Here is a 26,070-nt window from a genome sequence, read left to right on the forward strand (position 1 = left end):
CTGGCACGCCAGGGATGTGTGTGTTCATCCTCCAACTGTACTTACAGTCAGCGAGGCGTATCACACACACAGCTAGACTCATGCGTGTCAGCAAACACACTGAAGACTAACAGTGTGCCCCGCAGAGACTGTGACCGAAAGCACATATTTGTATTTCATGTCTGAAATTGGTCTTTCGTGTATAGGTGTATCAATCATTATCACACAGTAAACTTTAGTGTTTGTAGATTGTCCCAGACAAGTGGCTTGTGTCTGGCATGTATATTTATATCGATGCATACAATATATCATATGCATTAAGTTATCCTAACATGTTTGTGTTAATATGATGCAGAATTTCTTATTATTGTCACACTTTAGATTTGGGTCCAAATCTCAGTATTAACTAGTAACTCTGACTTTAAACTCATAAAAAATTAACTTCATAGTTAGTAAGGTAGTTGTTAAGTTTAGCGGGTTTAGGATAAAAAAAAAATATGGTCATGCAGAATTAGGCATTAATAATTACTAAAAACAGCTGATAATCATATGCATGCTAGTAACCAGTTAATACTGATCTAATCTCTCCTGCCGAAGTTGTTATAATGAGTCACACATATTTTGGAAATTTAAACATCAATGCATTAATGTTAACTAATAATAAGCAATACAGTTATTACATAATTATTATAAAACAGATCCTTGATTCTGATTGGCTGAGTTGCGTTTGAAGCTGTTGTAAATTACTCTACAAAGTAACACACCTTTGTTTACTTCTGTGTGTTGCTCGGCAACCACTTTGTTGGAACCACAACTGATTCTGAGGAAATACAAATCTGATTCCAAAAAAGTTGGGACACTGTACAAACTGTGAGTAAAAAAGGAACGGAATAATTTACAAATCTCATAAACTTATATAATATTATTCACAATAGAATATAGATAACATATCAAATGTTGAAAGTGAGACATTTTGAAATGTCATGCCAAATATTGGTTCATTTTGGATTTCATGAGAGCTACACATTCCAAAAAAGTTGGGACAGGTAGCAATAAGAGGCCGGAAAAGTTAAATGTACATGTAAGGAACAGCTGGAGGACCAATTTGAAAATTATTAGGTCAATTGGCAACATGATTGGGTATAAAAAGAGCCTCTCAGAGTGGAAGTGTCTCTCAGCAGTCAAGATGGGCAGAGGATCACCAATTCCCCCAATGCTGCGGCCAAAAATACTGGAGCAATATCAGAAAGGAGTTTCTCAGAGAAAAACTGCAAAGAGTCTGAAGTTATCATCATCTACAGTGCATAATATCATCCAAAGATTGAGAGAATCTGGAACAATCTCTGTGTGTAAGGGTCAAGGCCGGAACACAATACTGGATGCCGTGATCTTCAGCTCTTAGACAGCACTGCATCACATACAGGAATGATACTGTAATGGAAATCACAACATGGGCTCAGGAATACTTTCAGAAAACATTGTCGGTGAACACAATCCACCGTGCCATTGCCGTTGCCAGCTAAAACTCTATAGGTCAAAAAAGAAGCCATATCTAAACATGATCCAGAAGCGCAGGAGTTTTCTCTGGGCCAATGCTCATTTAAAATGGACTGTGGCAAAGTGGAAAACTGTTCTGTGGTCAGACCAATCAAAATCTGAAGTTCTTTTTGGAAAACTGGGATGCCATGTCATCCGAACTAAAGAGGACAAGGACAACCCAAGTTGTTATCAGCGCACAGTTCAGAAGCCTGCATCTCTGATGGTATGGGGTTGCATGAGTGCGTGTGGCATGGGCAGCTTACACATCTGGAAAGGCACCATCAATGCTGAAAGGTTCCAACTTTTTTGAGATGTGTTGATGCCATTAAATTTAAAATCAACTTGTTTTAGTTTAAACATGTGATACGTCATCTATGGTGTATTCTGAATGAAATATTGAAATTTGAAACTTCCACATCATTGCATTCTGTTTCTATTCACAATTTGTAGTGTTTTTGGAATCGGGTTTGTACATTGTTTGGTGAAAGAATAATGTTTTTATTAATATCATTACACTATTTTGCTCTGTTTTATTTTGTGAAACTTTACTAGGTATATGGAATAACCGTATATGAATATGAATTCATAACAGCTAAGGATGCTTTGCATGGTGCCTAACAACGGCTCTTAGCTGTTATAAATTCACTGTAAACCACGGCTTCTTGCTTTAATGAATCATTGTTAAAATTAGTTAATACAAAATGAAACTGTTCATTGTTAGTTTATGTCGGTCCATTCAATAATATTAAATATTAACAGATATAACTTTTGATTTTAAAACAAGTAACACTTTAGTTTAGGGACCAATTCTCACTATGAACTATAGTTGCTTCTTAGCATGCCTGTTATTAACATATTGGCTGTTTATTAGAACTTATAAAGCACATATATAATCAGATCTCATAACTAAACTTACCAACTACTTAGTAACTATTAATATTCAGCAAATTAGGAGTTTATCGAGTAAAAAGTCATAGTGAATGGTTTGTTAATAGTGAGAATTGGCCTTTAAAATAAAGTGTGTATATGTTGGAATGAACTGATTAATAAATGCTTTAGAAGTGTGTGTCGTGAGAGTATATGATGTGCATACTGTTTTTCATCGTTGGTAATGTAACTTGTGCTACCAGTATTTTTACGTCTCATATAACAAAAGGTCTCTGAAGTTGTGATTTGCACCAATGCTTTGCCAAAGCATGTCAACTGAACTGCAATCAACATTTTTATTATGAACAAGTGCATTTATCAAATTGCAAAACTGTACTCACACAACATTTCCCCCGACCTCTCTTGGTTACTGACAGAAGAGCATATTGCTTTATTTCAGAATAACAATCCTGCATGATTGTGAATCTCTCTTAGACATCAGTCTTGTGAAATAAATAAATAAATACACATGCAAATAAATAATGGGCCATCAGTGGCTGAATGTCAGAAATGTGTGTGAGAGCAGAGTGTGTGTGTGTGTGTGTGTGTGTGTGCCTGTGTTCTTACATGTTCAGCTTCTCACATACTTTCTCTTTTGAGCTGCAGACTGAGCTCTCATCACAGAGAGTGGCCTGATAATGCCTCGTCTTTCAGCTCGCTTCAAAAGAGCTTGTGATTGGAGATGACAAATGAGGCAGTAAGACAGGTCCGACAGCAACACGCTCAGGTCTGCTCTCAATCCAACAAACGCTTCCAGTGAAGTTCGTCAGAAACTTGCATCTTTCTTAACAAAACGACTTCATCGCTTTATTTTTGGTCTTATACATTTTTGCCTGAAAATGTTTGAAACAGCCTAATATTCAAAATAAATAAATATGATAGTAGGAGACATGAGAATCATACTCTAATTCATCTGTAAATCACAGCAGTGCCAGGTAAGAGTTAAACTGGAAGGAAAGGTCAGAGGTGAGACGGAGAACCCTCTCAAACATTGTTTCTGCTGCACCTGTGCTCTGTCAGGTCCTGGAGGAACACACCTGTGTCATCAGCATCCCAGTATAAGAATAATCTCATACAATTACATTCAACAGAATTGTATTTCATTTATGACGGTATGAATTCACAAATATAGAAATATCTTAATATGTCATAAAATTATATATTTTCTTAACCAAGTAAAATATGATACAGCTATATTTTATTTAGAACTATTTGAAGGTTTATTAGCTCAAAGGTGTGTGTGTGTGTGTGTGTGTGTGTGTGTGTGTGTGTGTGTGTGTGTGTGTGTGTGTCTGTACTAACATTTAAGTTGTGTTTAAAGTCTGCATTTATTTGATAAAAAAGTTTTCTAGAATAGTAATTTTTTTATATTATTACAGTTTAAAGGATCTGTTTTCTGTGTGAATCTGTGTTAAAGAGTAATTTATTTCTGTGATGCTCCGCTGTATTTTCAGCATCATTCCTCCAGTCTTCAGAGTCACACGATCTTCAGAAATCAGAACAATATGATTATTTACTGCACAAAAAAAAATTTTTTAAGGATTGTTTAATGCATATATAAATATATAGTCACTAGATTAAGATAATGCATGCTGAATAAAATACATTTCTTAAAAAATAATACAATTTTCTCCAGGTACTGGGTGATAACCTTCATTACACATGTAACACTTATGCAGCATAAGGCGGCTGAATATGAGTGACAGAAATGCAGTGGGGACGAGTGAGGGGTGGACACATATTTGGGTGCAGCTTCAGAAAACACAAAGCAGCCGTTCAGTGTCAGTGTGAGCTCGAGCAGCATGCACACAGATGCAAAGCAGCTCTGTGAGGGCTCCATTTGTTGTGCAAATATACTAGTATATGTAAATAAAGCCACACACACATCTACTTTGACATAGCATGGGAAAGCCACAAATAAGCATGACAAGAGCAAACAGAAAAAAAAGAAACTGATTGACTGCTTTACAGATAAAAGGTGCACTAGGGAATTTTTTCGCAAGCATAACATGTTTCGATGTGTTCAGGGTTTACACTATATTTATTATTAAGGTCCAGTCTTCACCATTAACTACAACTTTAGCTTCAATAAACTCCTAACATGCTGCTTATTAAGTTTAGGAATTGTGTTTAGTATCTAAAATATACTCATGCAGAATAATATGGCATTGATATGTGCTTTATAAGTACTAATAAACCAATATGCAAGTCATATGCATGCTAGTTAATAGTGAAAGTCGGTCCCTAAACTAAAGTGTTAGCGTGTTTGGTTACCTATGATTTCTGCGAAGCTAAGAGAACGAGTGTGTTTGGGAATACTAATGATATTTGCCTTCATATGATGATTTTAAGCCAAAATCATGAAATAGCAGCCGCTTTTGAAAGGGAATTGAGAATAAATAGTAGGCTCCTAAAATATGGAAGATAGCACGTGGAGTGAGTTGTTTGTGATTAAAGATCATGTATATACACAAGTCTGAACCCAGAATGCACCTGCTGTAGTGTAACCCAAGGCCATGAGAGTTAAAGAGAGAAAGAGAGAAAGAGTCTGTCTCTCCAGGACTATAACTCTCCTTTCCACCCAACAGCGAAACTCACAAAAACACTCTTTTCTAGCATTAGCTCCTCAGAATCAAGGAAAATGTACAAAAATGAACACTATGCATTTGAGAATGGTTAATCAGTGTTTAAACTGGTGCATGGTGAAATGATAATCAGACTGCTCCAGTAATAACAGAGCACAGAGAATCAAGTGTGTGAGAGCTTGAATACTTGAGCACAAGATGTGGCTTGTGTTAGCTCTTTGCTCTAAGAACAGGTAATCCAGCGCTGTCAGTGATTGAGGACATACAAATCCTGCAGAAACAGACACGCAGGTGGCAACACCACCATCTCGCTCTCGTTTCGTCATCAGGTGCCAGCGAGGTGTGTCACATCTGTCCTCCGAGGTTCACTAATGAGGGACAACATTCCTAGAGAACACTGAACCCTCACATTCACAATACAGCTGGATTGAGCAAGCCTTTCAGAAGCAGCGGGAGGAGAGAGAATGAGCCTCGGAGCCAACAGAAGTCTGGAGGCGTCTGCAGAAACACAGGAAGAGAGCTTCAGAGGCTCATCACCATCTGAGCGAATACAGGACTAGCTCAGGACACACCTTCATACAGAAGAACATCCTTCACGAGGACTAGATTTCAAGAACTAGAACTAAATCATTCTGTGTGCTGTGAATTCTGATGAAACCCTTCTCAGCCAGGTTGTTTGGTTTCTCTGGGTGAGTCTGGTGTGAACACACACGAGCAGTGCTGATTGGCCGTGTCGAGACACACAGGTGGCTCATAAAGAGTGAACGTTAGCCGAGACGCAGCATTCTGCTTCAGTTATGTAAACCGGCCCCGGCCTGACAACCAGTCAACCGGCTCAGAGACTTTGCATTGCCACTGACTGCACACACACACACACACACACACATACACACACACACACACAACCACGACTAGACACAGACGACAGATAGATAGATAGATATCAATAGTAAATAAAATCAGAACAAGGATGTAACGAATCATTAGTGGAGTAAAGTACAGATACATCGCTTAAAATGAACTCGAGTAAAAGTACATGATTTTTAAACTACTCAAAAAAAGTACAATTTCTGGAAGAACTCAAGACTTAATTACAGTCGGTGAGTGTATTTGTAATCCTGCTAATGACTTTTATCCTTTCAAGATCAAGTAACAACAAAAGCAGATAAAAATGAGCAAAACCTCCAGAATCTGCAATGAACGAAAGAAGTGGATTTGACCAAATCATGGTACAATAACACGTCTTTTCTAAATCAGATCTGACCACATTTATAGCAGAAATTAAGAAGAAAACGATGTCTGTTCTTTGAAGGAAAGCTGTGTGTGAAGTCATGAAACCTTTTAAAAATAAATGCTGAAGCTTTCTTTTGCATGTCACATTATTTTAGCTGATGTCAGAGGTTTTTGCATGGCTTATAATGACAAAACTCTGATTTACATCATTCTTCAATGGAAGGCCTTTTGGACCATTCCAGCTTGTACAATACTGGAAAACAGTTCAGAACAAAATGAAATAAAATGTCACACTGTCATTTGTTTAATTGTTTTTATGATATCTGCCTTGTTTTAGTGTAAAAGGTTGTTTTTCACCACACCACATGCTGCTTCTGACTAATCCAGCTCACAGTAAAAGAACTCAGACTATACTTTTGGATAGATTTTTTAATAAATGTTATTTAAATATTTTTATTCCATCTGCCTTGTCAGTTTGGACAGATAATAAAACACTTTAATGCAGGCAGTGGACACGTAGAATAAATGAAGCCAAGATGAGTTTAGTCTGAAGGCAATAATAACTAAATATAAATAAATACATAAATCAATCAATCAATCGTGTTATTTCAGGAGCGATCGGCAGAACAATCCGCATCTCTCACATACACACGGACACTTGTTTTGTAATGAAATACTTCTAGGAGAAATAAGATGGAATATTAGTGAAGTGCTTAGTACTGAATAAAGAACACTGTGTATACTGCGTCCTGTGTGTTTTATTTTTATTTAAAGTATGTGAAATAGTTTGCATTAATAAACATCTGTGTGCCCCACTGGGATCAGACGATGTGTGCAGCTTAGATTCAGTGCTCTTCGGGTATCATCTTTGTGATCATACATGCCGATATTGTTTTTTACCAGTCTGATTGAGTAAAGAGAGAAGAGAGAGATTTGCTGAAGATATTATTCTGGTTATACTAGTTTATTCTTCACACTGGAAACTGCAGGTCAACTTTAAGAGCATTGCATCATCAGACGCAGGAGTCAGAAAGAGCAGCTATTCCAAAGCAGGCAATACAAATTTATGTGAGAAAAAAAAAATATATATATATATTTATATATATAGAAGAGCTTCTTAAGCAACACGAGGCCCACCTGAGCAGCGAGGTTGTTTAAGGACAGAATTTTATAGTTTGACTGATTCAAGACGTGAGAATCAGAGTTTAAACGAGGCTACTTCCCGATAAAAAACCGTGGGAATAACGCCGTACAGAACCAATTGTATTTTTATCTCCTGTATTAAAGATGGAAACAGGACACCTGGCCCAGGTATCAGGCTGTCTATACCCACACACCAAAATGTGACCCAGATTTGCATGCTGTTAAAACAGAGGGAGGCACACGCTGTGGCTTACAATAACATATTTACATCTTCTCACACAGATGAAACCGCCTGACACGGCACTGGACAAGAAAAAAGCCCTGCGGAGGCCGTGGAGTTTGTATTACCACTAAACAGGGCTATTAGAGCTCAATAACGCCCCCACTTTAGCCAAAATAAATCCCCATCTGTTTTGCTTGCTACAAAAATAAACGTGTTTTCCATTCGATGCTGGAGAACTAGAACACTGAAGAAAGATTAGCAGCATGTAGATTAGAAATAAGACGATGGGAGTGACAGAAGATACCTTTAAATCTGATTCTCTAAGAGTGAAGAGTTTTTAACTCATCGATGCATAGAACTCTGCATTTTGGCATACAGACGAAATGTGTGTTGGCTGCTGTTTTTAATGTACTAGCTTCCACCAGAGTTGAAGGAAATAAATGTGCACGATGGAGAGAGCACTTAAATCTGCAGAGACATGTGCTCTGAGCCGCGTGACAGTCACCTGCTGGAGGAGGCGTGGCTAATCACTCTTCAGGTGGAGAAGTCAGTCAGGTATCGAGTCCTCACTTCTCTCTGCAGCCTTGCGAAGAACAACATCACATCACGGCTGTTTGTGTGAAGGCTTGCTCCTGGTAGAACTGCTTAGAGTTGTGTAAGGACATTTCAAAGGACCTTTCTGCTCAGGGATTTTAAAGTCTGCATTATGACTGGTATTTTCTCACCAGAAGCAAAGAAGATTTGTTGCCCCTGAAGCGAAACAGCGAGGGACACTCGAGAGCTTCACTGCATCCAGAGTCATGCCTGTGGTGAAAGTAGAGAGCGGTTCTCCTTCTGAAAGCACTCTTCCGGTGAACGACGGTCAGAAAGGCCGTCGGAGGAAGAGACCCCTACAGCGAGGCAAACCTCCGTACAGCTACATCGCTCTGATCTCCATGGCCATCGCCAACTCACCTGACCGCAGACTCACTCTGGGGGGCATCTACAAGTTCATCACCGAGAGGTTTCCCTTCTATCAAGACAACTCCAAGAAATGGCAGAACTCCATCCGCCATAACTTGACCCTCAACGACTGCTTCATCAAGGTCCCCCGAGAGCCCGGCCGACCCGGAAAGGGCAACTACTGGGCGCTGGATCCCAACGCCGAAGACATGTTTGAGAGCGGAAGCTTTCTCCGACGGCGGAAGCGATTCAAACGCAGCGACTTCACGACGTACTCGCCGTACGTGCACGAGTCTCCCGTCTTCTCACCGGTCCAGATCACACGTACGGTCTACTCCAACATGAGCCCAGCGGCCGCCTTCTACCAGTCCTCCCCGAGCTTCAGCGCCGGTCAGTCCAGGGTCTTCAGGATCAACTCTCTCGTGGGCTCAGAGATGATGCCTCAGCAGTCCTGCCACAGCTTCAGTCCGGAGAGTTTGGGAGGACCGGGCTTCCAGCATCAGTCCTGCAGCTCCAGCTCCTCCAACAACATGTCGTTCTCCTACTCCAGCCCCGGACACGGACACGCTCAGGTATCCTATCCTCAAGGCAGCGGCCAGGCCTTCGGCTCGTCAGGGAGGATGGCCATCTCCAGTTTGTCTCCCATCGCTGGAGATGCTGTTGGAGACCCCTACAGCAGAACGTCTCCTGCGCAGCTGGGCTCTTTTGTTCAGTACAATAACTCTGCAGCAGTAGGAAGCTCAGGAGCCTACATCAGGCATCCAGCTTACTCAGGTAACACGGACAGGTTCGTGTCTGCCTCCTGAACAATGTTCTCCTCTGTGAGAACCGCTGGCACACGGGAACATTTGGAGAGTGAATATGAAAACCATGATATTTAAACTGATGTTGCTATTGTTTGTGATTCCATCAGTAGACTGAGATGTTATTAACCTCAATCGATGCATGTACAGACCTTTGCTATCACGACATTGTAAAAAGGCACAAAGTGCTCAAGTTAAAGGCAAATTTTTACAAAGATCAAACATTTTTTGTTCTGTTTTTAGGAAGGGTCCGATTCTTTTATTATTATTACTTGAGTGAAATGTCTTCTTCGTATACGCTTTTCTTATTGCCATCTGTGTAAGTGTAAATGCTTCCATTTCTGAGTTACAACATCTTCTTAATTCAGTGATATAAACATGTTTTTACGAGAGGCTGTGTTGCTGTGTTCTTTAGGATGAGGTGCGCGAGAGAATGATTTTTAAGATCTGTGTGTGAACATGCATCACACCAAACAAACTACAACTAAATGTATAGGAATATTCTTATATATATATATATATATATATATATATATAAACTGAAACGTTAATGTTTTCTAATATGCAGTCGAGCTTGATAAATGCAGGTGTATTTCAACACACAGGTTGGGTTTTACATACAGGAACAGAGCTCCACATTAAATGCTTGTCTGGAACAAGTGGATTTGTTTAAAGGAGCAAGTGAGTACTGAGTAATATTAATTAACTACATGTACTTACTATATGGTTAGGGTTTGGTTTAGGGTTACTTGCATTGAATTATGCATAACTGATTGTAAGTACATGTAATGTGTAATAAGGGCACCTTAAAATAAAGTGTTACTTACACAGAGTTCAAACGAGTAGATATAATTAAGTGACTTACATTTCAGTACAAAATGATACATTTTTACTGTTTTTGTTTTTCGTAAATTTTAGTAGTAACTTTAGTCAAATAACATTTCATTTCCCAATAACAGAATTGAGGCCGTGGGTAAATGCTGAGAGGCTGTAAACTATAGCTCCAGCGGCTGGAGAGCACATGGGTTGATGTCCAGCACTGTATCCAGTGAATGTGTGTATTACTGCGGTTATGAAGGTGGTGTTTAACGACAGTAAGGTGCTGATGGGTGTCAGACACGTTTGTGAACCACTGCGTTCTGAGAAAACATTTCATTTTAATGAATGATCATTTTCATAGGACTTCATCTTTGCTTAGACTATGCAAGAACAAAAACTTTTTTAAACTCTTTAATTAAAAAAACAAGTGACCAAATATCATGAGGTTTATACACACACACACACATATATTATTTGAATCGACACCACAATCATTAAGCAATGTATTCTGTCACACAACTCTGAGATCAGGGCAGAGATGAAGGGAGCGTTGTGTTTGTGGATTAGAATCTCATTTTTCTAAATATTTGTCTTGCTGTGACAAATTGAATGAATCTGCACAAATTGACCGGAAGGCAAGAGGTGCAGCTCGGAGTCCTAACACAGACGAAGGGAAGGTTTATCAGAAGCAGAGACAGAGCTATTGAGCATCAGTGAAGCAGAACACATCAGACAACGACTGGATTCAGACAGAAGCAGGGTTTCACAAGCACTGGCATGATGAGAAGACCTGTGATTAATTACTCATAAATCAGACCGAGTACATGACAAAAAAAGCCTTTAATTAAGAGTTTCTATTTAAACCCAATCTGTGATACGAGAGTTTAGACTGAAACACACACAGGTTACCGCTGTCCTTATACAGACCTTTAATTTAAGACAATAACTGTTCATATACACTAATTCATCACTTACAAAATGAAATAATTGGCCTATAAAGGTTTTCGGTTTAGTTTAAATGAAAGACACCAAACGAATCTACACATTTCTGAATCTACAGCAACTCATTCAATAAAGTCTACGAGTTTCTATAGTTCAGGACAGCGTCTGTCAGAGGACGTACACGCTACACTGCTTAAGAGATTTCCAAGACAGTGTATTATCAGATATCATTTTCCATATTCTCTCAATCATTACGCTGGTTCATGGCATGGACCCTTTGCTACAGAAGCACAGCTCGTTTAATACACAATCAAGAGAATACACACCGATATTACATTTACAGAAGGATTTACAATGCAATACTCATGCAATACTATATCATTATATTAATAATAATAACGCAGATTTTCCTCGGTTTCCATTAAATTAGCCTTGAGCTTCTCAACCTAGGAACAGAATGTGTGTATGCAGAGACTTGATTTGATTGGTTTATTCTTTTAAGGTTTCCACAAAGTCCATGAAATGTCTAAATGGGAACTGCTTAAAAAGGTGAATTGACTGACTTTTGTTTTATGTTGACTTTTATTTGTAGAAGGCGAGTGAGACTGAGTTTTGGAAGGTGTGAGAGGTAAACCCTGCAGTTTTGATGTAACATGGTTGTGGTTTCATGCCAGCAGCACAGGAGAAACTGGATGGACTGCCATACTCTCGAAGCGGTTTGATTCTTTCGTCTAATGCTTGGACGCTGGCTGCTGATTGGACACCTGTTAAGCTCCTCCCTCAAGACCTGAGCCTCCACCTGTTCCTGGAGACACCTCCCGACGCAGCTCGTGTCCCACACAACAGAGCGAAGACTGCGGTGTCTACACAAGCAGAAAGACATCCATCGGTCTGGAGCTGCAGGAGGAAACACAGTCAGTGGATACGTGCACTATTCTCTGCTCGGTGTTTGTGTGCCGCCGCCATATTCTCCTCCAGCTCCCTGCACAGTTTCCTCAAGTTTCTTTCATCCTGAAAGAGCTCAAACAGACAACTGACTTACATTCCCACAAACCTGCACTGCAAATCCTTGAGAGCTGAATGAAAGAGTTGTGCAGCTGGGAGAGCGACCCTGATCTCTCCTCGTCTTCTTCAGCTGTGATGCGTCTCTCAGACTCCAGCTGCAGCGCCTCCTGCAGGACACATCTGAAAGAGCAGGAGAAGGATTCAGGGCTCGTTCAGACAGACAGAGCACGCTGAGTGAACACTTACACGTATAAATCATTTAAAACCTACATTTGGTTTATACCAGTGAATATGGCTATGAAAATGACTGTACTCCTCTTCTCTGTGGCACTATAACTGATTTACACCAGCAAACACTTTTAATGACAAGCGACATTATGGTGGGTGCTTCTGCAAAACCAGAAAGGATATATTTTTAGAACATAATATTCAGTAAAACAAACTAATAAAACTGGAATTTTAATGAAAAATGTCTCTTATACAAATCAAACCATGTAAGTTTTTTTTTTGTGTCAAAGATAGAAATTAAATTCAATATATTTGTCTGACACAGACATTAACACTGACCCCCATCGAAAACATGCTTCACTCTTAAATATGATTTAAAGACTTCTTTTGTGCACAACTGAATAAAATTAAAACTAAATCAAAGTTGTTAAACAAATTCTTAACCGATAAACATTTACTACTTAAGTGACTTACATTTCAGTACCAAATGTACATTTAGTACCCAGTTACACTATAGGCGTCTCAGCTACTGCTAAACTGTTCACAGCATGTTATGTATTCACATATATTAACATTATCTGAAGCATTACAATATTGCAATACATTACATAAACTCTTGATGGAAAACTGACCATTAAAAACTGAATACAGGTTTAATAGAACTGACATCAAAATAGTTTTGTGTGGAGCCGTATGCCATGTTTTTAAATCTACAGGCCAATAAACAACTCACCACTACATTCTCTCACACACAACATGTCTGTGATTATTTTTGCAAGAAACCAGAAACCTTTGACACCCCAGGAACAGATCCTCAATCAGTGATGCAGCATTGGGACTGGTTTCCAACAAGCGGTGAACTCTGACCTGATCTCTCAGGGTCCTGTGTCTTCATCACACAATCCACACAACAGCTGGATCTGGAGCTCTTCTCAGCTGAACAGAGCAAGACAGAGAAACACAGTCATTCATTCTGGAAATAAAACAGTTTTCTATCTTTCTGGTACAGGCCTACTACTACAGGAGTGTTTTGGGTTCCTGATGCTAGATCCTTCATGAGAAGGGATTGGTCAGAGACGGTTGTGCTCGCAGGAACCAGAAGCTCTCGAGCCAAACACACGAGGTATCCGGAGATGTTCTCCTGTTCCTGGACGGATGGAGCGCTGGGACAGGACTGATGATCCAGAGATACACGCCTGATGAGAACAGACTCCTCTGACAACACAGCTTCATCCTGAACAACAACTGCTCCGTCAAGACACACGAAGGACTTTAATACGATGTTCATCCGCTGCATCAGGGTCTTCAGTCTGGAGGAAAACAAAACATAACAGCTGAGGTCACGAGGTTACATCAGTCTGACAGCAGTGAGGAAACATCTCCAAACCTTTATTTTAGGACAGTCCTGCACATCCAGCAGTTTGTTCTGAAACGTCACATCTCTGAGCGGAACTCTTTCTGATCTTGGGCTGAAATAAATGAAGGAAACACTGATTATTGTTTCGAGCTCAAACTGTCAGACAGAGGGAACACTTCAGATCAGATTTTTTTCTTGATGAGGAGTAATGTTACTCACATTCGACGAGCTGCGGACAGATGACATGATTCAGATTCAGAGTGACGCTTCATAACAAGATTATCACTGATCTATTTATATTAAAGCGTGTTCTTTCTTCAACTCTTACCTTCGCGGATCACACCCGCTTTTCTGATCGTTACCGTTTATTTTAATCCTGAAGAGAAAGAGCGTTATCGATTTACCCGCCAGTGGTGCGTTCAAAATAAAACGCACGATCTCCTGATTGGATAAAAACACCGGAAACGCGGCTCTTCTTCTTCTTCACTGCTTTCCGTGTTCACAGCGCCGCCTGCTGGACTGCACTGGAAGATCTTTTGTTTTAGGAGGCCTCTAAAGCTGTTTTAATTACGTGGTTTGTGTGTGGTCATTTTTTGAGACCTGGGTTTATCAAACTGTTCTAAATCAATCTCTCACTGCAGAAAAAGACAAAATATAAAAGGCGTTTTATTTTAAATAGTCAGTTGTACAAACTAAACAAGGCTTATGACAATTTATTTTTCCTGCAAAGTTCTAGATTACAACCACTAGAGGGCACAAAAGTGCTGTAACATTTATTATTTTTATTATTAAAATTATTAACAATATATATGTATTGTGTGACAGAGTACTGGTGAGTATCATATACACATGGAAATGTGATTTTTTTTTATAATATACATTTGTTCTTGTTGTAAACTTAGAAATCCTTAGAGACAGTAAATTGGTTGGTTAAAAGGTTTTCTTCTGTTGAAAAGAGCGTCAGATCATCATCTGCTGGAGGATTGACTGAGCTTTGACTCACCTAAAACCACTGGATATTACTCAGTTGTTCTCAAATAAACAAATAAAGTTACATATGAAATATATGACCTATAAATGAAAGAACTACTCATAAAAGGTTTTCTGTTTGTCATCTGATATAAAATGTTTTATTTTTTTACTTCAACACATTATTATAATGTTATTGTTATTATAATGTGGTCACCTCCAGAGTCACAACAAAATGATCTTTTTAATATGTGTATCCTAACACCGTAGCTATCGACTCTCCTTTGGTTGCATGTAATATGTTCTTATTGCTAGTATAACCACTTAGTGTCTCTAATATTGAAGGTTGAGAAATCTGAACGTGTAGAAACAAGAAACTAAATGCTGTCCTTTTCTGAAAACGTTCTGCTACACAGCAAGTCAAGTTCTTTATAGGTTAAACAAATTGAGGTACTAATATATTTGCAGTGTAAAAAGTATAATTTATATTGTCTAAAAACCCTTATTTAAAAAACTACTCTCTGTAGTAACTGGAACATGAAGAAATTATATCTCAATATTTATATGAAATATTAAGATACTATGAAAATCTTGCCAATTATTAACTTCTTTTTAAATTGCGTGTTGACCCAGGAACACATCGATATTCAAATTAATAGATACATTGTAGCCTATATAATGAGAAAACCTGTTTATGGCCATTTTACACACAAATCATCCTTTTAAATGAGTCCTGCTGTCCTCTACAGAGGATGTAATATCATTTTTAAAAATTGTTAGCGTATTTTTCTTATGTTCTAAGCAATGTAAATATGTGAAAAAAATAGTAAACTCATTCGTGTCTGTGTCCAGGAGGTAAATACAGATATACTATCAGATAATGATGAAGCCCAGACAGAAACCGGGTTCTGTGTTTGCTGATGTGTGCTTTATCGATAAGATAAACAAAACATTACATGAAATAAAAACATACAGCACATCTACCAAAAAAGAAAAAAAAAGAAAAGTTTAAGCGGCCCACGTGGACGACATCTCCAGGCGCGTGCTCGTGGCTGCAGTGCGCGCGGCCGCCGCGGGGGGCGCTCTCGAGTATATATTCTCCTCCATGGTTTCTGCTCTCAGAGTAACTTCGCTGGCTTCAGATCATTATACAGTCCCTTATTCTCCTCATCTTTCCACAGTTTGGGCTGAACAGAAATCCCTGAAAACAAAGAGTCCAACTTCTGAGGCGCGATATGGACATGAAGAAGAGGATTCACCTGGAGCTGAGGAACAGGACCCCATCTGATGTGAGCAATGCTGAGGATCACATTAGTGAAGTTAGCTGTGTGTGTGTGTGTGTGTGTGTGTACGGGGAGCACATGGGTGTAAAACCCTGCAGAAAGTTACGTTACATGGGTTCGTCTGTGTTGATGTGAAACGGTCAGACTGAGGAACGTTACTTCAGTTAAAGCTGAAGCGTTATTACATCTTATAATATATGTGCTGGACGACGCTTAATCGCTCATTTTCTGTTTGTTTGAGTGAACCTCGGCGGTAGAATATGTTTGGGATGGTTTATGTCTCTACGGTGGCCATGTTTGTTGCTTACATGAGGCGAAAGTAATAAAGTAGGTCTTCTGTTCTAATTATAAACACCGCCGGTTCAAAAGATAAACGACATTTATAATCTGACGAACATAGGAATTTTCGTTTATAATAAACTGATATTTAAAAAAGTTTTCATACTGCGAAGAGAGTGATATTTAACACGTGTGTTCTGTTGGTTACATTGTTACTCGAGGCGCGGATTCCCGCCATTACTCCCAGCGCGCGAAACACTCACAAAATCCTCGCGATGAATATCTTCAAGAGATTTCTGAGGTAATCCGTAACCAAACGTGTTCAAAGACGCAACGGATCTGAGAGGGAGAGAAAGGGGTTAAAAGCTGCATGTGATTCTCGTCAATCCGGCGGAAATGCTTCACTTCGGTTTTAAAACTGACTAAACGTCGCGTCAGATACGATCCTGCCAGAGACACGACAGTATCGTTTGCGTTTTCCTCTCCTCGTGTTCTCCAAGCAGTCGCCATGTTGTCTCTAGAGAAAGAAACTCTCCATTTTTGTCTCGCTGTTAACTTCCGCTCCGTCTTCATCTTTCGCAGCAGAGTAGCGTTACGCCGCTTCCGGTCTCGCTCGCAGTTTGGCGCGCGGGATTTGGGTTTCTCATCGTGACACAAACACACACTCGTTTCTGAGCAACTCAGTCACTTTCTTTTGTTTTTCTCCCCAGTTCAGAGACTTTTATTCCATGTTAAACTGCTAAACTTTTGAGTTCGTGCTCTTATGGATCCTTCCATGAGCTGCAGCATTTACTGTGTGTGAGCGCGAGTGCGCGTGAGTGTGTTATGGCGTTCGGACGAGCTCATTAATATTACTTTTTTTCAGAATTATACATAAAGTAATACAGTGAATACAAATATTTAACAAATAATATTCCAAATGATTACAAAGCATCATAAGACATGAAGAACATTAAAGGTAACTAGGTAATTAACGAACATTCGATTCACACATTAAAGAGAGAAAAAAAAGAACACACACACAAAAACATAACGGAAAGGGGTATACATATATAATTAATATAAAGAGAAATTTTATCAAAGAATTATGTCCATAGTTCTTATTGCTTTATGGTTTGAAAGTCCTTTCAGTGTTTCAAAGTAAACCTTCATGTCCGCATTAAAATGGTAGATGTTGGGTATCCTTTCAGACCATTTACATTTATGTATGTAAAACTTACCAAGTAATAAAATAAGATTAAACACAAAACTGACTTTTGTCTATCTCTTTTTTTTTTTTGTCATAATAAAAAAAAAACATCCTTTTTCTCTATGAAAATTTTAATTCCACTCAACATATTAAATATTCCACATCAATCCAAAAAAACTTCACATGCAAGCGTTCAAAGAAAAGATGCAAGACATTTTCAGTATCCTTTTTACAAAATGGACAGGATTCAGAAAGGTCATTTTTATATCGTTTTAGGAATTCATTTATTGGGTAAATTTAAAGTATATTTCAAAAACTTTATTAATACATTATTTATTATTATAAGTCCAAATCGATCTCCAATTAATATTTCCAAAATGTTCATTCCAAAAATATTTATCTCGGGGCGTAGTAGGGCAGTGAACCAAGCATCTGAAGAACTTATCATTACATTTACTATCTTTTATATCAACTCTGTTTAACAAGACCTTTTTTTATTCATTGATTGCTTATGAGGTTCACTACTACCTCTCAAGAGTCTCAATAAACCTTCTGGAATTGCATCTAAGACAATATTATACTCCCTTGGAGTTATAGGAATCCTAAATATGTTTAAAAATTCAGTATATGTTAGTAAGTAACCCTCATTATTCATCAGTTGTGAGACCATTAGAATATCGGTTTTAATCCAATTGTCATAGAAGATTGATTTATTCTTATATTTAATAATTTTATTATTTCAAATTAACTGTGAGGGGAGAAGTTATGTTTGTAAGAAGCCAACATAAAAAAAAAGCCTGTCTATGAAAATTGGATCGCTGAATGGGGAGCTTGTTAACCTCAACGTCGCATTTTAAAAGGAACTCTATACCACCAACTTTTTCAAAAATAAGATTTGGAATGATATACCATAGTTTATCGGTATGCTTAATATAGTGTTTAATCCAGTTCAATTTGAAGATTGTATACGAAGTATCAAAATCAAGCACATTTAAACCTCCTTGATCATAAGAATTACATAAAATATTTTTATTTAAATAGTGTGACTTGTTTTTCCATATAAGGTTGAATCAATTTTTTTAATACAAGATTTTGGTACATATAACCCCTTTGCAGGAGAGACTAAACGAGACAAAAGAACTCTACCTTTGAGTGATCGATCCCTCATGAAGTGAAGTGACATTCAGCCAAGTATGGTGACCCATACTCAGAATTTGTGCTCTGCATTTAACCCATCCGAAATGCACACACACAGAGCAGTGAACACACACACACTGTGAGCACACACCCGGAGCAGTGGGCAGCCATTTATGCTGCGGCGCCCGGGGAGCAGTTGGGGGTTCGATGCCTTGCTCAAGGGCACCTAAGTCGTGGTATTGAAGGTGGAGAGAGAACTGTACATGCACTCCCCCCACCCACAATTCCTGCCGGCCCGGGACTCGAACTCACAACCTTTCGATTGGGAGTCCGACTCTCTAACCATTAGGCCACGACTTCCCCTAATGAGCCACATATCAAATCTCTTCTTTGTTTTCACTATAAGGGGTTGGAATGAAATGCTTTATAAAATTCACCTGTTAGGCCATCATTCCCTGGGGATTTATTATCTTTTAACTTACTAATGTTCTTTTTAAGTTCTTCGGGATATGTCTTGATCACAAATGTCCTTCTGAGTTTCATCAATACCTTGAGCAGAAATATGAGCTCTGACAACTGTTATGTTTGGAATATAGTTTTTTATAAAAATCTTCCACACAATTAGAAATTTGAGGGGTCTTCAGAGATCTGATCATTAATTTTAAGTTTATATATACTGTTAACACTAACATTTCTTTTTTCTAAATTATGGAAATACTTCGTATTCCTTTCACCATGCTCTATCCATTTCCGCCTAGAACGAATAAAGGCTCCCTGTGCCAAATTCTGATAGATACTGTCCAATTCAGCTTGTAATTCAAATAAAATATTAATGTCTATTTTCAAAAATAGAAATGATTCCCTTGAGTATTCGATCTTGTCTCATTCTTTTTTCCTTAGATAATTCTTTTGCCTTTCAATGGCCATATTACGGATTTGAAATTTTGTATACTCCCAATATTTTCCATATATTCTGTCTTTCTTTGCTTCCATCAAATTTTCATTTCTGATTTTTTTTTTGGCTTTTTCTATGAAGCTTTTATCACTCAAAGGTGTATTTAATTTCCAATAGTTTGGTTTATATTTTATTGATTGACCCCTTATACATATTACTAAAGTGATCATATTATGATCCGAAAATACTGAGGGCTGTATTTTGGTTTCTTCCACATGGTCTGACAACTCATTTGAAATAAGCCAGAAGTCAATCCTGGATCTCTCAGATAAATCTTTGTTAGTCCAAGTGAACTGGATTTGCTGTGGATATTTTAGTCTCCATATGTCACAACAGTTTAAATGCATGCATAGATTATTAAACTCTCCATAATTGCGTTTTAAGGATCTTTGAGGTTGACAGTCTTTGATGGGGTCACTTATGCAGTTTCAGTCACCCCCCAAAATTAACTTAGCATTGATGAAAGAAATCAATAAGTCATTTATTTGTTCATCAAATTCTGCAAAAAGATGTGTATTTCTATGACTATTATTATGACCATATATATTACCCAAAATGAAAATATTTTCCATAAATTCGATAACTAAAATAACCCATCTTCCTAAATCATGAACAACATTAAGGATTTTTCCCTGAAAGGAGCCCTTTAATATGGCCACGCCAGCAGATTTACTGTTTCCATAAGACATCCAAATATTGTCTCCCCACTGATTTTTCCAGAAAATAAAATGTGAAGCTAAGGCGTGTGTTTCTTGTAGAAAATAAAAATCTCCCTTGAAAGTTTTACAAAATAAAAGTACAGCTTTGCTCTTAGTATGTTCTCGTATAGGCCTACCCCTCGCATTAAGTGAATAAAATGAGAAAGACCAATTGAGAAGCAGAACAGGCTAACGAAAACAAGAACAAACAAAAAACCCTTGAGTTTGAAGTGTAACAAAGAGGGGAAATGATTTTCTTCACCTTTTGAATACGGATTATAAGCAAATTTGGGATTATAAATCTGACCTTTTAACTGTCAGACATTAAATATAACGGCACACCACTAGATGTATTTTAGAATACAACTGAACTTCTCAACTAAAGTCCATAAGCAACTTCAGAGCTGTCCTTAAATCTTTATTTCTTTCCCTTCACTGCTGGCTTTGGCTCTCCTCCCTGGCTTCCGTGCCTCTTCAATCTGTGGCCATAGTTTAGTGCGAGTCTCTTTGTCTTTCGTGGTCAAGTCTTCGCCGAATTTTAACTTCTTTATTTTGAGGAATTCCGAATACCTTTTCTTGGTCGATCTTGATGTAAATCTTATCACCGGTCGAGTTTTACCATCCTCTCTCCTCCCGATCCTATGGCTTGCATCAGTTGTGGAGCGAAGATCCTCTTCAGGGTCATGAATGACAGATGTCAATCACCCACTGTTTAACGTCTTCTCCTTCCTGCTCTGGCAAGCCATACAACCATCTTCTGTTGTAGCGCTCCATGTCATTCAATCTGTCTTCCAGGCCTGTAATTCTCTTCTGATGGTCATCACTTGCATTTTTTACAGTTTTTATTTCTGTTTTCATTTCTTGAACTTCGTTGAAGAGAAACTCTGATGATTCCTTTAAAGCTTCGATGGTGTCCGCATTTTTTTTTTTATCAGGCCTGCAAGATTGTCTGCGTTTTCTTTTATTTTTTCAGCTACAAGCCTCACAATGTTATCTTGTAATTCGGAGAGTGTAGGTTCCACTTTGCCTTTTTTTGCGATTGGAGTGCACGGGGCTGACTCGGGAAGAGGGACAACACCTCCGTCAGAATTAGTGTACAACTTCCATGACTTCCTCAGTCTCATACCTGTTCTCAGTGGTGAATGAACGAGTCTTGTTCGACTTTTTACCTTGATCTCTTGGCCTTTTGTCTTTCATCTTTTCTTTCTTTTTTTCAGCTATGCGAACTCAGATGGTCTGTTTAAATTAACTCGTGCTTGAAAAAAAAAATAGCTCAAATCGTCATCTTGTTAAGACAACAATATAAAGATATATTTCCAGTTGTTTGCACTTATCGAATTTAACGTTTAAGGGGAGAAAATCATTTATCTTTCCTTAGCCTTGAATATCGCCAACTGCCTCGGTCGCCATCGTGCGCGCCCTCATTAATATGACTTTGTAACATGCACTCGTCTCACTGAACGTCACGTCTGCAACTTTTACAGTTTGGCTGCCTGAACGTCACGTCTGCGTCTCGTCTGGGTTCTTCCGGGGCTTTTTTTCCATCAATATAGCGCACATTTATCTAGAGTAAAAAAAATTAATTAGAAAGAAAAAAAAACAAATGTTCCAAACATATTTCTAAAATAACTTAATAAAGAAACGAAATAGATATGACCACTTTGCCATTAAAAAACAGAACTGAATATTGTAATTGCTGCAGCATCAGCTGTGTATGGGAAAGAGAGAGAGCAAGAGACTGGATCAGTCAGACTCGGGACTGGGATTCTGAGAAGCTGTGCAGATTCGTTCCCTTGTTTCAACTAAAAGTTCCCCTGGGCCCGACGGGCCTCCAAACTGCCCGGACCCTTATGCACCTTCATACCCATGTTTTTCTCTCGCAAATATCACAAATGTTATTTTTTTTTTTCATCAGTTAAACAAGAAGTCAATATTAACAGACTTCGGTTTAAGACACACCATATTGCCTATTTTTGCTCCATTTCACCATGACAGTGTTTCGTTCCTGAATTAATCAACCGTTTAAATGATCAATGACTCGCTTATTAATAGTGACTTGATGCCACCTACTGGCGGTTTTCATTTCACATTTAAAGTACCTTTTTCATTTTTTTTTTTTAATAATTGAAAATATCAGTAGGCTATTTAACGTTTTGGGATTAAAATATCAAAACATTATTTCTGCATTTGTAACTGCAGGTTAAAGGATTCATGTCCTGCATTAAAAAGTGTGTAAATACATCTAAATGCCTCTTCAGATGCAGCGTGTTTCCTCTGCATTGCAAAGATACATTTTGTTTATAATGATTTTTTTATTGGTTTGGTACAAAAATATAGTCTGACCTGGTCCCGCTTGCGTGTTGCGTGAAAAATAGGCGTCGGTTCTATTTCTAGCGTGCACGCGTTTTCCGCGCGGCTCGAACCACGCCTGAGATGCATGTCTCCCGCAGGCAGTCTGCAAGCTCTAACCTGTTAACTTGGGAGCCGAATTAAAAACACGCCACGCATCCAGAGTGTTGCCTGTGTGTGTGTGTGTTTGTGTGTGAGTGAGTTTGCGAGAGAGTGAGTGAGTGTGAGTAGGGCTAATTTTTTTTCTTTTTATTTAAATAATGTTGCATGTCATGATGTGATGTGGGGTTAGTCTGGAGCACAGCCCGCGGTAGAAAACACCCTCTCAGATGGCACAGATGGCCCAGGAATAAAGAGATAACGTCTCGCTAGAGTGACCAGATTTGGGAAGCGCTTCTCATTTGCTTGCGTCACAAGTGATATTGCATTGTACTTACACAACTATTGTACTTCATTTTAATACCGCGTAGCATATTTTGCAAGTAACTTCGTTGCCCTTTGTCGAATTTTTTTTCGCTTACTTCGTTTGGCTTGCTCAGCTAAATATGTCTGTAGGTGTGTGGTGGCATGTGTCAACACGCACAGTTAACACACACACACACGTTTTCTCCTTCTTTCCAAAGCGCTCGTACGGTTGCGCTCCTGACGCGTCTGTCATTGCTAAGCATCCATCAGCTGCGATATCCGTTACAACAAGGACATTTCAGTAATGGATTTCTACCACCGAAAAACCCTTGCTGTAACTCTGCTACAAGATATATTTACGAAGAAAAGTAAAATAAAACTAGCGTTTTGGTGCACCCCGTTTTTCAAAAACAATGGGGAATTTCCCCCCGAAGGAAGCTGATTGAGGGGGTTCTTGTCACATGACCTTACATTATTGAAAATGTGTGAGTGAGTGAGTGAGTGTGTGTGTGTGTGTGCGCGCGCGAGTGTGTGCGCGCGCGAGTGTGTGTGTGCGCGCATCAGTGAGAGAGTGTGTGTGCACGCGTGAGTGAGCGAGTGTGTGTGTTTGTGTGCGCGCGCGTGTGTGTGCGCGCGTCAGTGAGAGAGTGTGCGCGCGTGAGTATGTGAGTGAGTTTGCGTGTGAGAGTGAGTGTCTCTTTGTGTGTGTGTGTGTGTGTGTGTGTGTGTGTGTGAGTCTCTCTCTGTGTGTGTGTGTGTTTAACCCTCATGTTGCTGGTTTCTAGGTCCGAGAACTCGTGCTTGATAACTGCAGATCAAATGAAGGGAAGATCGAAGGCCTCACAGCAGAGTTTGTTAATCTTGAGTTTCTAAGTTTGATAAACGTGGGTCTCCTCTCGGTCTCGAATCTCCCCAAGCTCGGAAAACTGAAGAAGGTGAGTGTGCACACTCCTGACGGGGCTCTGCTGAGGGGTGTGCGTGTATGTGTGTTCTGACGCGTGTGTGTGTTTTCATTCTCAGTTGGAGCTCAGTGACAACAGAATCTCTGGAAATCTTGATGTTTTAGCGGAGAAACTCCCGAATCTCACACATCTAAACCTGAGCGGCAACAAACTGAAAGACATCAGCACGCTGGAGCCCTTGGTTTGTACTGACTTCTGTTCCCATGAGCTTTCTCACATTAGAGTCTCCGCTGCTCGACCTTATACAGTCTGCCGTATCATAACTAGATATGTGGATTTCTAGCAGCTCTAAACTATCCAAACACCTAAACAAAGATCTAACTGTAGATGGATCTGTTCACTTTGACAGAAAAAACTCGACCATTTAAAGAGCCTCGACCTTTTCAACTGTGAAGTCACAAACTTGAACGATTACCGGGAAAGTGTCTTCCGGCTCCTGCCGCAGCTCACGTATCTGGACGGCTACGACACGAACGACCGTGAGGCCTCGGACTCCGACGGAGACGCTGACGGAGTCGATGATGACGAGGATGAAGGTCAGTGGGGCCAGCTGTCAGTTCAGTGTTTGAGGTGTTAACGATGCTCATTCAGATCACTTTCAACACAGATGGAGAAGAGGAGGAGGATGGAGAGGAGGAGGAGTTTGATGAAGAGGAAGATGATGATGAGGATGAGGTTGAAGGCGAGGATGAGGAAGGCAGTGGAGAGGATGAGGTACGAGCTGATTTGGTGTGTACTGCTCACAACAGAAACTGGTTTAATGACTTGAGCTCTTCTATTTCAGGAGGATGATGATGATGACGACGATGATGATGATGATGATGAAGGTGAGTTGTATTGGAATGAGCATGGCTTCCTGCGGGGTGTAAGTGAGTATGAATATTAATGGTGGGTTTTTTCTCGCTCAGAAGAAGAGCAGGGAGAAAAGGGTGAGAAGAGGAAACGAGAGGCGGATGATGAAGATGACGATGAGGACGACTAAGAGCCGATCTTTCCCTCTGCTCTGGTCTATCCCGTGACCCCTGACCCCAGCGTTCAGCTCCTGTGGGGCCGCTCTGTTCTGGATCTTCCTCACGCTCGTGTGGCAGGACCTGTGGGGACTTTGGGGACTGGGATTTAGTTTTGGGTCTGTGCTTTTAATATTCTGTTGAAAGTGTTTTTTTTTTGGTTGACATCCTCCCCCTTTAGTTTTTGTTCCAAGTGTCCCGGGAAGATTGCTCTGGGGTGTGTGTGCATCACTTCAGCGCGTGCCTGTGGCACCAATCAACGTCCTAGCTACATTTTTACTTTCTGTAAGACAACAACTTTGTAAATAAAATAAGATTTTGTGCTTTGCTCACTCTCCAGTTTCTCTGTCCTTTGAGCATTAGTTATCAGAGTCTTCTTCAGTAGAGATGATGGATCTTTCATCAGATGCACACTTAAGGACTGCTCTTGTTCATCTGATAGTTAAACTCATTATTCTTACTTTAACATGCAGTTCGGAGAACATACCAAGGTTTTTCTTTTTTTGTTTTTTTTAATTGGGCTTTATTAATTGCAGAGGGGGGAAAAAAATCTGAATTGCATTTTTATCTCACAATTGAGTTTGAAATCATGGGAGTCTGTGAAGGCAACGTGTGAGATGAAAAGTTGCAATAAACTTTTGTTATTTTTTTATAATTTATTCAGTGGTGGAAACTGCTTCTATTGATGAGTGATCATAACCACTCAGGGTTATTTTTTTTGTTTTTGGAATTTTTTTTTTTTTTTTTTTGCCGGTTTCTTAAAGCTGGGTCCAAATGGTTATGACTAATAATTTATAACAATCAAAATGCAGTGACGAACCAATATAGTCACAAATATTGCAAACCCTTTCTTTGGAATCCAATCACACGTGTTCTCAGATGATACATAATTGCATTAAGGCTTATTTATTTTTTAGTTCTTTTAAATCCAGTTAGGCAAATGGTGTTTGGTGTATAAAGGGAGGAACCGCACTGGTATTACCAAACTAATGATGACCTGCTCATAGAGCCCTACATATGATCCTGTCATACTCCTCTCATATGACTTTCACATATTTATACAGCATTAATATAAACCTTGAACGCAAATGTTTTAATGATAAATCTACCTC

General features: G+C 39.2%; 2 protein-coding genes across 6 annotated transcripts; both read left to right on the plus strand.

Moving 5' to 3' along the window:
• Positions 1-8,120: 8,120 nt before the first annotated feature.
• Positions 8,121-10,175, plus strand: LOC132141778 (forkhead box protein E1-like). The gene has a single exon (XM_059551435.1). It carries the CDS (start codon positions 8,430-8,432, stop codon positions 9,375-9,377), a length of 948 nt encoding a protein of 315 aa, XP_059407418.1. The 5' UTR covers positions 8,121-8,429; the 3' UTR covers positions 9,378-10,175.
• Positions 10,176-15,803: 5,628 nt separating this feature from the next.
• On the plus strand, positions 15,804-25,286 carry LOC132142144 (acidic leucine-rich nuclear phosphoprotein 32 family member B-like). 5 transcript variants are annotated; one of them, XM_059551780.1, is made up of 7 exons: positions 15,804-15,983; positions 23,775-23,924; positions 24,010-24,132; positions 24,301-24,487; positions 24,559-24,680; positions 24,736-24,778; positions 24,860-25,286. In XM_059551780.1, exons 1-7 carry the CDS (start codon positions 15,930-15,932, stop codon positions 24,931-24,933), a joined length of 753 nt encoding a protein of 250 aa, XP_059407763.1. In that variant the 5' UTR covers positions 15,804-15,929; the 3' UTR covers positions 24,934-25,286. The 5 variants fall into 5 exon arrangements, with proteins under 5 accessions (XP_059407763.1, XP_059407765.1, XP_059407764.1 ...); XM_059551782.1 differs by having other exon boundaries at positions 24,559-24,665; positions 24,866-25,286; XM_059551781.1 differs by having other exon boundaries at positions 15,805-15,983; positions 24,565-24,680; positions 24,739-24,778.
• The last annotated feature ends 784 nt before the right edge of the window (positions 25,287-26,070 follow it).

The sequence above is a fragment of the Carassius carassius genome, chromosome 6 (assembly GCF_963082965.1).
Source record: "Carassius carassius chromosome 6, fCarCar2.1, whole genome shotgun sequence".
NCBI lineage: Eukaryota > Metazoa > Chordata > Actinopteri > Cypriniformes > Cyprinidae > Carassius > Carassius carassius.